This window comes from Eucyclogobius newberryi, unplaced genomic scaffold (assembly GCF_026437365.1).
Source record: "Eucyclogobius newberryi isolate DKJ021-1_F unplaced genomic scaffold, fEucNew1.0.hap1 SCAF_13, whole genome shotgun sequence".
Classification (NCBI taxonomy): domain Eukaryota; kingdom Metazoa; phylum Chordata; class Actinopteri; order Gobiiformes; family Gobiidae; genus Eucyclogobius; species Eucyclogobius newberryi.
Window position 1 is genome coordinate 26039146 of NW_027315757.1, and position 13680 is coordinate 26052825.

At 40.4% G+C, this 13680-nt stretch overlaps 1 protein-coding gene across 4 annotated transcripts; it reads left to right on the forward strand.

Moving 5' to 3' along the window:
• Window positions 1–376: 376 nt before the first annotated feature.
• On the forward strand, window positions 377–13432 carry trip10a (thyroid hormone receptor interactor 10a). Of its 4 annotated transcripts, XM_072443079.1 has the most exons (16): window positions 377–558; window positions 5017–5132; window positions 5953–6009; window positions 6377–6524; window positions 6928–6990; window positions 7130–7234; window positions 7318–7446; window positions 7523–7669; window positions 7769–7957; window positions 9755–9916; window positions 10141–10164; window positions 10628–10737; window positions 10919–11051; window positions 11208–11296; window positions 11371–11504; window positions 12231–13432. In XM_072443079.1, the coding sequence occupies exons 1-16, from the start codon at window positions 535–537 to the stop codon at window positions 12380–12382; spliced, it is 1782 nt and encodes a 593-aa protein (XP_072299180.1). In that variant the 5' UTR covers window positions 377–534; the 3' UTR covers window positions 12383–13432. The 4 variants fall into 4 exon arrangements, with proteins under 4 accessions (XP_072299180.1, XP_072299181.1, XP_072299182.1 ...); XM_072443080.1 differs by lacking the exon at window positions 10141–10164; XM_072443081.1 differs by lacking the exon at window positions 9755–9916.
• Window positions 13433–13680: the final 248 nt, after the last annotated feature.

Below are 13680 nucleotides of genomic sequence, written 5' to 3' on the forward strand. Positions count from 1 at the left end.
AAAAAAAAAACGATCTAAAAAAAATAAAATTATAATAATAATAATCATAGTAATAAAAACACAAAATAACCTTCATAGTAAAAGTTTAAACACGTGCCTACACCAAAAACAGTAGAATTACACCGTCAGTAGGCTAAACACCGTCAGTAGGCTAAACCGCTCGCGCGCGGTTACGTCACGGACGAATCACCGTTGGCGCAGCGAGCCGCGTGCGCCTGGCCCTTTAAGAATTAGGATTTGAGAGTGACGCGGATATGAAAGCTAGTTTATCCCTCTTTCCTTCGCTATGAAAACATATTTTCGGTGGACTAAACTAAACCGCCACCAGTCCGCGATAACCAGCTAATTAAAATGACGCTTTCCTTGCTGCGTTAAAGAGGCGCGCGCGGTCGTTAAAAGCGGGATTTAGCTCCTCGGGATTACTCGTGTCCGTCCGGGGGCTCCTTCTTCTCCTCTCGCTCTGCTCCTCCTGGATAACTTTGGAGAACTTCTTTGTAGCCGAGATTGCCACTCGGCTTGGCCCGGAGGCTGATCATGGACTGGGGCACGGAGCTTTGGGTGAGTTTGTTGTTTTTTTGGGACGATCGCGGTCGGTCAGAAATGATGACTTTTTCCCTTGACAGCGCAAAACAAAACCCCGGAGTCTTTTCTCTTTTTGAGCGCAGTGTGCGTGCTTCGATGTCTCCTCGCTCCTCATCTCACCTTCGTCCGGCTACATGTTGCATAACGGGACGGGGAGCTTCTTTTTGGGGATGGAAAACTGATACTTGAATAGCCCGTGGAGCGCCAACAACAACAACAACAACAACAACAACGACAACAACCGTATTTGTAGCTGCGCGTAAAGTTTGCCAGCGAAGCAAGAAAAGAGTCACGATAACCGAAAAAAAAAAAATCTGTGGCTACTTGCGCAGACTTTTAAGGTGCTAAAACGCGTACTACGTGGGTGTCTTGTCTTGTGGGATGCTTCATTGTTTACATCCAGTCGCACCTTGCTCCCATAGAGATGAGCCTTGACAACAGCATTATCACTGATGGCTAAATAAAGCTGTTTTATGAGCAAAAGAATCACCAAAACACACAGAGCAGTCCTTTGGTTGCATAAAAGATGTTGTTTTCTGGTGTAAACATGACATATTGATTTGTAGATGGTGCTGTTTATGTTTATATTGAATGGGAGTGTTTCCCAATTAAGATAAATGGGACCCCTGGGGTTACATTACCAGCTATGTAATGTTTTCAGATTTTAAAATAAGCTAAAAGTGTATTGTATATGATTTTTTTTGTGTGTAAATTTTGCACCTTTTAAAAATGTTTTAGATGAAGTTGGTCAACAGAGTAATTTTAAAGCAAGAAAATAGTTTACTAAACACTACAGGAAATGTATTTATCTGCCTTGTGGGGTAGTTGTGGGGACAAAGCTTAAGGGGTCTGTCAAACAAAAAGGTTGGGGAACTTTTGTAATTCATAGATGACAATGTTGCACTTTACAGCAATATTCTTCAGTTCATGCCAATGAGATTCACGTGATCGATGAATTAAGGTCCATCCACAACAGCATTAAGCAGCGATTGTGAATAAAATACTAATTTGTGCTCCATAGCTCATTTGCAGAAGGTCACAATGCCTCTTCAAACTGCTGCAACATCAGTTTTAGTGGGAATTTGGCCTTCAATCTACCCATGCACATCATTAATAGTGACATTTTCCCGGGATAGTAAGTGGCAATGTCGATGGCTCTTTCAATGGTCGTAATTTGTTTCACCCGGTAGAGCTTTAATCACCAGAGAAAGTCCCGCTTGCTTACAGTCCGTACACATTAGCACATATAGCTTTGTTTACAACGGCAATGAAACTGTTTAATCTCTTTCACGTCGATGCCTGGCACTGCTTACGCCCCCTAACAGCAGCAATACGCTCACACATGGCAACAGACATTCTTGGGACACCCTGAATATGTAAACTGGAGCAATGCAAGATGAGGACAGGAAGGTTGCGGCCTCATTACAAACTCTCCCCTCCCCTAGGCCCCCTTCACCGTGTCCCTTTTCCATCCTGCAACAGTCTAATTAGTTTTGCCCTACTTTGATAGAGCCAGTGCTACATGCATCGCCTCGTATTATTCTCATCAGTCATTTTACAATCCTGAGTTGTTCTACTTAAGTCGTTTTACTAGTTTATAGGAACAGCCCAGTCTGCGCTTGCTTTGTGTAGTTTTTAGTCATTGTCAAACCAGAACTCCTCCGTCGGTTTTCTTCCTGTGCTGTTTTCATGTGTTGTTGTTAATTGCTTTTTATTATTTGCTTGCAAATGTCCTCCCTTGGGCCAACTCAACCCTGTGGCATCTGCTCCTTGATTGTTGTTAATCCAAAGGCTATTTTAAGCTCTGTGTATTAGCCTGTGTGTGAGTGACTGAGTGACTGCCGGTGAATGAAAGCTCCGGCGCGGTAGGTTTGGCTTCGTAGTGACTCAGGACCGAAATATCTGTGAGCCTCATAGACCGACTTCTAAGGTAACTCCTTTTTGAAGTTATGTACTGGTTGTGTGACAGCAGTTTTGTCTGTGGGATTACTGGAAGCACTGGGGGATAAATGGAACCAGACTTTCAAGATGTTTAGGCTCAAGATATTGTTACATTGAAGCAGTAACCTTTTGATGAGCCACATGTTGGTTAATATTTACATGAAGATGACAGGGAATCCACTACGTATTAACTATAAAGAATTAATACTTCAATTTGGATGATTTCCCATTGAAGATTCACACAATAAAAAGTTAAGTGTAATGTTTGCTGTTCAATCCCTCTGTCAGACGTGTTGTTTCCTTGAGCAGGATGCTGAATAACCCTGTTTATTTGTTTATTTGTTTATTTGGTTTAGAAACAGACATTGAGTTGCATGTAGAGTGTCTAAAGTTTGCGTGATTGGACCTGTGAAACACAAAATTATTCTACTTTTACTACTTAAAAATGTGGAAAAACAACCGACTGTGTGGCTAGTCATTTGGGGGTTTATTCAGTATTTTTTCCTCAAGACTGTAGTTTGGTAAACAAAGAATCCTCATCATCTGTAACGGGCCTTGTTGTGATGGGAGTCCTTTGGGTCGTTTGAGTTCTGAAACACACAGACTCTATCATGATTTGTTCTGTTTGTTTAAGATTGGACACAGCGGCTGAGGAGTATTTCAGAGTAAATATTGGATGTGGAGTCTGCCGTGGCCCCCCCTGTGTCAAGTGATGTTTGCTGACCAATCCAAATCCCAGAATCTAAAATGCAAATAGTCATGCGAACTATCTGTATTTAAAATAAAGAAATATTTACCGTGATCTGCTTGTGTACGGTGTTTTTAAAATGTGGTTGTATGTGTATTTTTGTTGGATTACAATGAGTTGGTAGAACCATCTGGAGTGTTTCTTCCTTCTTGAACAGACAAATTGTGGTTAAGTGGTTGATTCAAGCCAACTTGTCAAAATGTGATTTATATGAAGACTTTGTTACAGCTTCCTTTTAGAATGCATGAATGAAACCAAATGTGCCTCAGTAAATTACTACGCTCAACTTTTTTAGTCAAATTGACAAAGCCCCCAGTGTTGCTCTTTGTTCTTTTACGTGTGATTGTAGTGACAGATAGCAGACCCCAGACCTGCCCTGAACTGTGTTCTGTAATTAGTCTTTTGTTTTACCTGAAGGGCAGAATACGGCACGTAAAGCATGGCCCGACCTGTCGGGAATACCCCCTTTTAAATACAAAGGCCAACAAGACTCTGCCACAGGGCATAACCTCCAGATCAGGTTTACTATGAAAGCTGTTTGAGCTTAGATATATTTGGATCTAACTGATCCAAGAACAACATTATTTTAAAGTTTAGTAATACAATTTCATATGCTTTACGAGCTACTTTATTGAGCCAAAATTCACAATACTTTGAGAATATCTTGTGAAGTCAAAAAAGTATAATTGTTTATCATACCAGTGTTGCCTAAATTATTAGTTTGTATTTTGTTTTGAATTACTGATGTACACTACTGTATCCTGGTGATGTACTCTACATGAATCAATTTGTAAGCTAGGAAGCTTGTAAGATAAGTTAAAATCAACAGTGGCTCAGTAGTTAGAGCTCTAGTCCACCTGCCCAAAGGTCAGAGGTTCAATCCCTGTCTTCACCCATGTGTGAATGTGGTATGCAGCTCATGAGTGACTGGTCGGAGAGGTTCATTTTATTTATTTATTTAACAGGTACATTGCAATCATACATAGTTACAAAAAAAAGCTTGTAGCCGATGCGATGCATACAGTTTATAGCCAGTGCTCATTTTCAACTCCCGTCCCTGGTTAGGCTTTTCCAATGCTGCAGACATTAGCAGCCTTGCATCTGCCCCAAGGCAGCTATGGCCACAGAAGTAACTTATTATCACCGAGTGTGGAGTGAATGAATAATGCCTACAGTGTAGAGCTTTGAGACAAACCTGTACAGCACATTACAAGTGCAAGTCATAGTTATTATTTTTATTATTTACTTGTATAGGTGGAGAAAGTACTGTTTATCATTGTTATCATCATTGTATTGTTAAGTAATATTCTTACTATTACTATAAAAATCAGGAGAAACCAAACAATAATATTGAAGCTACTTTATGCCACTGACACAATAAATCAAAAGCATAATCCCAAACTAGCCTAATTTACAATCTTACTCTACAACTCATTTTACTACAAAAAATAAAAAAAAGTGCACACAATAAATATTGACGCGCTAGAATACATTAGTTGTGCAGTTCTTTTCCTGACGTGGAGAAGGACACAATATATTTTGGAGGACATCCCTCTCTTGCTGAATATTGCTGTGTTCGCAGTTGAAAAACTGGATCTTGATCAAACGATACGCAGAGCACAGATGTGTGACCTCCATCTGACCAGAGCCACCTCACATTTATGAGTTGGCACACGCTCCGACTCCATCCTGCAGTGTAATGTGTTTTCCTTGTGTCACATGCCTGTTTTTTCCCCTCTCTCCAGGACCAGTGCGACATCATTGAGAAGCACACACAGTCAGGCCTGGAGCTGGTGGAGAAATACGTCAAGTTTGTGAAGGAGAGAACAGAGATCGAACAAAACTATGCCAAACAACTGAGGTACGCACCCCCCCAAATTCCCCCTTCCCCCCTCCGCTGCCCAAGCCTCAGATTCTTGTGTGTTGAATTGTGATGGCACCAGTGCATATTATAACACTGTTTATGAATTGTTTGCTTCGTCTTGTGACCGCTTTGGGACAGAATCAAACTTTTCTGAAACACTAGACTCATTCTCCCGCTGCGGTCCTCTCTCCCTCTCTTTTTCTCTCTCTCTCTCTCTCTCTCTCTCTCTCCCCCCTGTCGTCCCTGTCCTCGCTCGCTCCCACACCAGGCTGCAGGCCCACATCTGCTGTGCTCGGCCGCTGAGTCGTGCTGGAGAGGGGAGGAAGTGGGAGCAGACTGGCACATGATAGACAGGAAGTGGTTAGAAGAACAGTGACTGAGAAGGACAAATGCAAGAAAAAGAAAGTCTTGTTTTGTTTTTTGTGGACTAGGGATGTCAAGAATATGTGGTTAATTGATAATCATGATTATTCAGGTCACAATATAATCTTAAAATTATAAAACTTTTTTAGTAGCAATTATAAGTCTTTTTAATTCAATAGATTGTCCAAAAATACATACACGCTACATGTAAAGTACTTTATTTTGTCATTCAGAAAGTTACATTTCATAAAATTTGTCACAAATTTGAGAAATGGGAACATGTTAGACCATGGGAATGAAAGCATATGAAAGATGTATGTGTTGTTTTGTCATGGTCTCAGTAATTGAGAATAATCGTGATGGTTTTTCTGTCATAATCAAAACACTGTCTTACTTTCTCTCATGTGTTATCTGTTAAATCCACGCTGACATGATTGTATTTTATCATCAACAGGAACATATCAAAGAAATATAATGTGAAAAGGAGCAGCAAAGATGAACAAGATTGCAGGTGAGTCAAGCCTTGTTTAGTTAACCTGCTAACAAGATGAAAAACTGCATTAAAAGAGCTAATTCCTCTTATTTAAAGGGTAAGTTTTCTCAGGTTTCCTCTCAGGTTTACAAGTATATGAACTAGCATACAATCCTTTCTGTCTTCCTCTTTGAGCACATGTAATTACAGAAGCCGGTAGAATAGGTTGAATAATGCAAGACAATATTGGTCCCAAAATGGTACTGTACTAAGGAAGTGCCCATCATGACACTGGCCACTGTAGGCTTCTCTTTGAGTCCGGTCATTTATCATCTTATCAGCTGACCCCTGTTGCTGTGTCCCTTTTATTCTCCACCCTTTCCTCTCTCCTCCCCTCAAACCACAGGCTGTCGAGCTACCAGGCCTTCCTGGACATCCTGAATGAGATGAATGATTACGCGGGCCAGAGAGAGCTGATCGCTGAAAACATGATGATGAACATATGCATCGATCTCACAAAATACCTGCAAGAAATCAAGCTGGAAAGAAAAACGGTATGCTTCAGAGTGTCTCCTTATATCATGTAATGCACTGTACTGTAGCCTAATGAACACTGTCAGTACATCTAGTATTGAATGATATTGTAGGTTTTAGCCATATTAATAACTCCGTAATAAGAGTGTTGAAACAGGAAAAGATCTTCCCCCTTAGGGAGGCGCGCTGTGCCTTTTTATATATTGGGAATGTTTTGGCAATGTGATTGGGCTGCAGAAGCATGCAGCTGTGTACAGACGTGATGTCTCAGACAGACACTCTGGTATTTGTTTTCTGGCCTGTTATATTGTGTGGCTTTTGGAGGTCATTGTTTATTCTATGTCTCCCCCTACACATAGCTGCGTGTCTCCCTGTCATCTGACCCTCCTCCTCCTCTCACTCTATTTTTATGAATGTCTGCAGTATCTTATGGAGGCCAAGAAAGCCCAGCAGAATTTGGAAAGCACATACAAGCAGCTTGATAGTGTAAGTTTAGAAATACTTTGAATTTTGTTTGTTAATCATCAAAGCATATTATTTGTGACCACATATGCAGATATTAATGAAATATTGAGCAGACCATGAAAATGAATTGAGCCTTGTGTACATGTTCTTGAATTCACAGAGTAAAAAGCGCTTTGAGAGGGAATGGCGGGAAGCAGAGCGTGCAGCACAGTATGCAGAAAAGACAGACCAGGATATAAATGCCACAAAGGCAGATGTGGAAAAAGTAGGATTTCATCATCATTAAATATAAAATCCCTGTTTGTACAAATGCATCTGGTTATTGTTTTTATGTCCATGTGTTCCTAGGCAAAGCAGCAGGCTCATATGAGAGCACATGTTGCAGAAGAATGTAAGAATGACTATGCTGCTCAGCTCCAAAAGTACAACAAGGAGCAACAACACTTTTATTTTAATGATATGCCACTAATATTTAATGTAAGTAATCTTGATTCATCACTAAACATAGAAGGATTTATGTTAAGAGCATGCTGTTTTGTATTTTTTTCTCCAGAAATTGCAAGACCTGGATGAGAGACGAGTACGAAAGCTAGCGCAAGGATACAACTTGTTTTCCGATACAGAAAAACATGTGATGCCTATCATTGGAAAGTGCCTTGAAGGCATTACTAAAGCTGGCACTAGTGTTAATGAGAGGAATGTGAGTTGGCCATAAAAATACACTTGAACTTACTGGCCATTTGTTCCAGTACATTCTTTTGAATCTTGATTTGTGATATCTGCCCTGATGTCACTGCAGGACTCCATGGTTGTAATAGAGCAGAACAAGTCTGGCTTTGAGCGTCCAGGAGATCTTGACTTTGAGGACTTCAGCCAAGGCATCAACAGGGCATCGTCTGAGACCAGCCTCAGCACCCCCAAAGGACCCATGGACCTGCTGGGCAAAAACCGGGGCAAAAACTTTTGGCTTTTCAGCAAAAGGAGTAAGGTAAAATCCTGATAAACAATAGGATTACTATTGTTTGCCATTATAATTTTTTACTAAAGTACAGTAAAAGTCTCTTCACTATAAATAAAACAGCATTATTTTTATTTAGTTCACAAGATAATTATAATTATTATTTCACTTTAACCTAATGGCATATATGAAAAGCGTGAGAATGCTTTTTGAGAGCTCTTTTGATGGACGTGTGTGCTGCACACCCAGCACAGACTGGGCCCTCTACAGTGCACCCTAACAAAGCTTGTAGCATGTTTCCCTCTGTGATGTACAGAAACACAGGTTCTTTGCATGGCTCTGTCCTCTGTGAATGAATAGACTGACCCACACCTCCCTCTCCTAGTGTGATTTCCAGTAGGTCACTGAGCAGGCTGCATTCTGCTGTGCTGGTGCTTTCATCAGCATGGGTCTAAACAACACTGTTTTGCTCGACAGCTTTCCCAAACACACTGCTCCTATTATCTCACCTAGAACTAACTAGCATCATGTCCTGCATCACAATTGAATCTCTGTACAAAAAAACTCACAAAGGTTTGGCATTTGACAAAAAAATCTCATCCTATTTTAGTTGTTTTTGCTTCAAAGGTTCTAATAATAATCTGTAATACACATTTCTATATGAGGTGACCCAGTAGAATAATTTTTCTTTAGGTAATAGCTGCTGATCACTAATCTTCTATAAAGCCCCTCTACAACCCACTAGAGGACCCTTCTACATTTCCTGCAGTGTTTGTTCAATGGCTCTTTTCTCTGTGTCTTTGGTCAAACTCTGCTTTCACTGTTGTGTGTATATGTGTGGCACACTGCTCTGTGTCATCAGTCATGCTCTCCCAATTAGGCCTGCAGTCGTATGAATAGGAGTCTGACCAAACTGACTTGAATGGGCTTTTGGTTTATGCCTGGCCCACAAACACTCCAATTTCAGCTACTCTCCTCCACTTAAGAGTCCTATAACTCTGAGCAAAGTGGCACATTTATCTAAGTGTTTATGTAATAATAGTGCTCAGTTTAAGCACCTCCAGTTTGCGCACATGACATGCATCATAGACTTGTAGCCAATTGAATAAAAGTTTATGTTTGCAGTTTACCCAATAGCTCACAAAACATAGTTTGGTTAATACTTTCACCACATACATCTGCTTGGGATAAGTTGTTTTCTTGAAGACCAGTTTATGAACAAGCTATAAAATGTCTACATGCAAGTTTGACTGTTGTATGTTCAGCTCCAGTGATGTATGGTTTCTTATTATAGCTATATAGGTCAGCGTGTGTGCGTACGAGTGGGTTTGGAACTCTGCTGGAGCCTCTGCTACAGTCTCAGAAAGTCATATTTGTGCTAATACAAAACAATGATGTGAAATGTGTTGAAAAGACAGGAAAATAAATTACATTTTGACTAGAGTATTGACTAGAGATATTGGCACTATGTTCTATAGAAAAAAACAACTATGATTAATACATTTAAACCAAGGCCATTAATAGTAAAATGTCATACAAAATAGGAAGAAAATGTAAATTATTTGCAGTTCTTATTGTCTTGGTGTCACAGTGTACCAGGGCGCGCTGTGGGATGCTTGCTATGTTACTGTTGGTTTGCTGTTTTTGCTTTGGGTTTGCTTCAGTGTTGTCTTTCTGGCTTCATGGTGTTGATGGTGTCTTTTTCTTTCCCTTGTCACCTTTTTTGTTTTTCTGTCTGCCCCTCTTCTCTCCCCGGCCTCCACCTATAACCTCCACTCAAACTCTTATCGCTCGGTGGCGGGTGACCTTGGTCTCATTGCGCCCCAGCTTTCACCTTCTTCGTTCCCACCGTTCTCACCCCCTGCCCCCTCACCCGCTAATGGACCCCCTTCCCCCAAGTTTGGCCGGGACACACTGTCATACTGTTTGAAGGAGATCAATAAGACAGTCAAACCCCGAATCTCATCCTTCAGGACTCTCAGGAGATCGGTGAGTCACCAGGCGGGACGGGTCACTTGTTGGATACCTCCATCAGCGGAGCGGGTCTATTCATGTTCATGTGTTATATTTCAGCCACAATAATTGACCCTTAATTGAATTTGATAATAGCTTTTTAAAACAAACTTGACATTAATCATTGAATTGTTTTCAGTTATCTGGAATTAAACAAATTATATAATCATTGTACATTATGCTGTTTCTTTGTCCCACAGAGGTTTACTCCAGAGAGGATTATGGTAAAGTTGAGCTCTATGCCAATGTGGGGTTATTATGGTGATAAAGTGGCTAACTTTTCATTGCAAAGCGTACATTTGAATGCAAATAATAGCACTATGCCATTGCAAGCACCATAATTTCAATGCAATGATAAGTTGGCCACCTAGTGGTTAAAAAGGGAACACACAGATTCTTTTATTTTTTTTCTTTTTTCTTTTAGCCTTTACTATACAAGTATTTGGTATTCACTTGTTTTGACTTTATTGGGCGGTGTTTTGTTATGTTTTGTGTGCTTTATGTAGGTGCAGTTCAATGCAAGTTTTAGGATAAAACTGTTTTAAAATCTGGTGATCGGAAAATTGATACACCTCCATTGAACTGAACCAAGATTCACTGGTGTTTCTTTGAGTTACTATTGGTCACCATGGTTACAGCTGAACTCTGCCCTGAGGTCTGTGTAAACAGTCTTCTGTATCTTCACAGCCCACAGTCACAGAGGACTTCACCCATTTGCCCCCCGAGCAGCGCAGGAAGAGACTGCAGCACAAACTAGATGAGATTGTTAAAGAGTTGCAGAAGGAAGTAGATCAGAGGTACACGCCAATTTATTTTCCTCCTGCGAATTAATAACCATTTCTGTTACATGGCTCTCCCTCTGGAGCAGATCTAATATTCATGCAGCACAGAGCTGCGTGTTTGCGATTTGTTTACACTCCCCGAGCCCCACATGAACTCACTCCACTCAAAGTCACTTTCCTTTTTCTCTTTCCACAGTGAAGCTTTGGGCAAGATGAAGGATGTTTATGAAAAAAACCCTCAAATGGGAGACCCTGCCAGCTTGGCATCCCAAATAACTCAGACGTCTCAGAACATAGAGCGACTAAGGGCAGAGCTTAATAAGTACGAGGTAATCCTGACCTCTGTTATTTACCGAGTAGATGCATGATTATTTCATCACTGTCAACGCAGATTACAATGATACAACAATTTGTAGCATATACTGTGTTTATACCTGCCTAAATCCCCTATCACTGGTCTGCCTCTCATGTTTTTTCTTCTTTAGGCTTGGCTCGCTGAAGCAGGAGGTCGTGGCGACACATTGCGTTTGAGAGCGTTTGCATTTAACAACAATGGGTCACATGACATCCACAGGTGACATTTAATAGTTTCACTGTAATTAAAGCATTACCTGTGGAGATGTTATTGACGCTTGTGTTCCCCCTCAGTCCTGACGGGGCTCACTCTGATGAGAGCACTCCTGACACCTCCCAGGCCATTTACGCAGAGTTTGATGATGACTTTGAGGATGAAGAACTAGCAGCACCTATTGGGACGTGTACTGCGATGTACAACTTCCCCGGTACGCCAAGAGACTCATTTGTCTGAATATGAATTATGTGCTAGAAGAGAGTTATGTTAGACTAATCGTTTTCATGGCAGCAGCTGAGGTTCTTCTAAACTTTATCTCAGACCCTAGAGATGAGCATCGTTTTAGTTCAGAACTGCAGCCAACAGAAAACAGGACTGGGCCAATGTTTAAATATAGCTCTAATTTTTGGGTACACCCAGATACCTATTTAATACCTATTGTCTTCTTTACTAATAGAAAGGGATGTGCAGTTGTTAATTCAATGGTTATTATGATTACAGTTATTGCTTCAATCCAAATGTGGAAAAAACTCAATGAATTAAATTATGTTCTAGATAATCGGGGCACCTGTTCTGCTCTTCTCAAACCACCTAAGAAAATCTAAACCAGGTCTAAAGTGGGACTACACACATGCAATTGTGTACTGGTAGTTCTAAACAAAGATTAACCCAAATAAGGAGATAATCCATCTCACTATCTGAAGGAGCTTTTCGTACCACAGTTTGAGAAACACTGACCCGAAGCAAATTGTGTTGTTTACAAATTACAAAACAAAATAAGTAATGACTTCTGTATTTATTGACGGTGACTACTTTTTTTTTTTTTTTAATATTCATGATTTGTGAGATGAATATCTGCGTTTTTCCCCACAATTGAGCCTCTTTGTGTTCTAATATTTTAAAGCACATTTAAATCTGCCTTATTTTGTCCATTCAGGTGCGAGTGAGGGGACCATCTCGATGCAGGAGGGCGAGGAGCTGGAGGTGGTCGAAGGGGACAAAGGTGACGGTTGGACTCGAGTTCGTCGAAAAAACGGGGACGAAGGCTACATTCCGACTTCCTACGCCACAATCACTCTTTCCAAATGAAAGAGCGCACACGGGCAGCAACACGGACAAGTCCATTGCATTTCCTCCCACCGTGTGAAGCACAAAAACACTGTGCTTTTATTGGGACTTGGAGTTTTACCAAAAGGCATTTCACCAGAGGGAAGCCCCAAATGGCACAGCAGTGATGCGGATGATGCATGTTATGGAAATGAATCCAAGCGGACACTCTTTTTTTTTATCTTTACTAAGATTAAACACAGTTAAATAGCAGGGTTTTGACACAATTCAAGAAGGTAACCATTGAAGTACATTGATGGTGCTGTGGTGGGCCTCGTGCCACTGCTGCATAACGCTACAGTTTGTTTCCAAAAGGAGGAAAAGAGCTGCTTTGCTTTACATTGAGCGTTGGTAATATTATTTTGGACTGTCTTCTTTTCTCATTTATGTTCACAAATAACTGCCCTAACAGACGTCATTTAGCTCTGCAGAAGCACTTGTAAAGAAACTGTTTATGTGGCGTCATGAGCTTTCGCATGGAGCTAAAATCATGCACATTTTAGGATCGACTGAGGTGTGGAAGAGCTTGTGCTATTCTATAAGGAAAATACTAAGAACACACTAAATCTCTGACAATCACCCAGAATCCAATCTTTCTTTTCCATAAAAACAAATGCTATGGAACAAGGAAAATTGTTCTGAAAATAATTTATTACGTACGTTTTTGTTAGTTCTCAAGCTCAGAGGTTTGTTCTCACTTCGCTTCCCAGATGCACAATTACTGGGCTGCCACAAAAGGGAGTAGAATAAGAAGGTGCTAGCTTGTTTTTATGTAAAATATATTTAAGGATCATAACGTCACTTTTAGTTTTTATGATGAATAAAGGAAGTCTAGACGTATGCTTAATCTATAATACTGTTAATCCATGTGGTTTGGATTTTTCACCTTGTCCTGGTAAATGTTTTTTGGAGCCAGCTGTCACTAGTCACGTGTCGACAGTGCCTTATTATTTTTATTGTACATACCACAATTTATACCAGGATATGTTTTGTTTTTCATTGCTTAATAAATGTGCTACACATTTTAAGTTACATTGGCTGGTGATTTCATTGCTTCCGAGATCAGGCACGCTGAGTTTAGCTAATAAATACCATTTTGACGTATTTGTCGATATCTTTTTTCATTTTTGTTTAATTTGTCTCACTCTATTATCCTGTGTCTGCTGTAGTTAAGTGTGAAGAGGCACGCATCTTTTACTGTTCTGTAAAGCACTTTGAATTAGGCCTATTGTGTACAAATTCTGCTCTACAAATAAACTTTGCCTGGTCTTTGAGGAAAC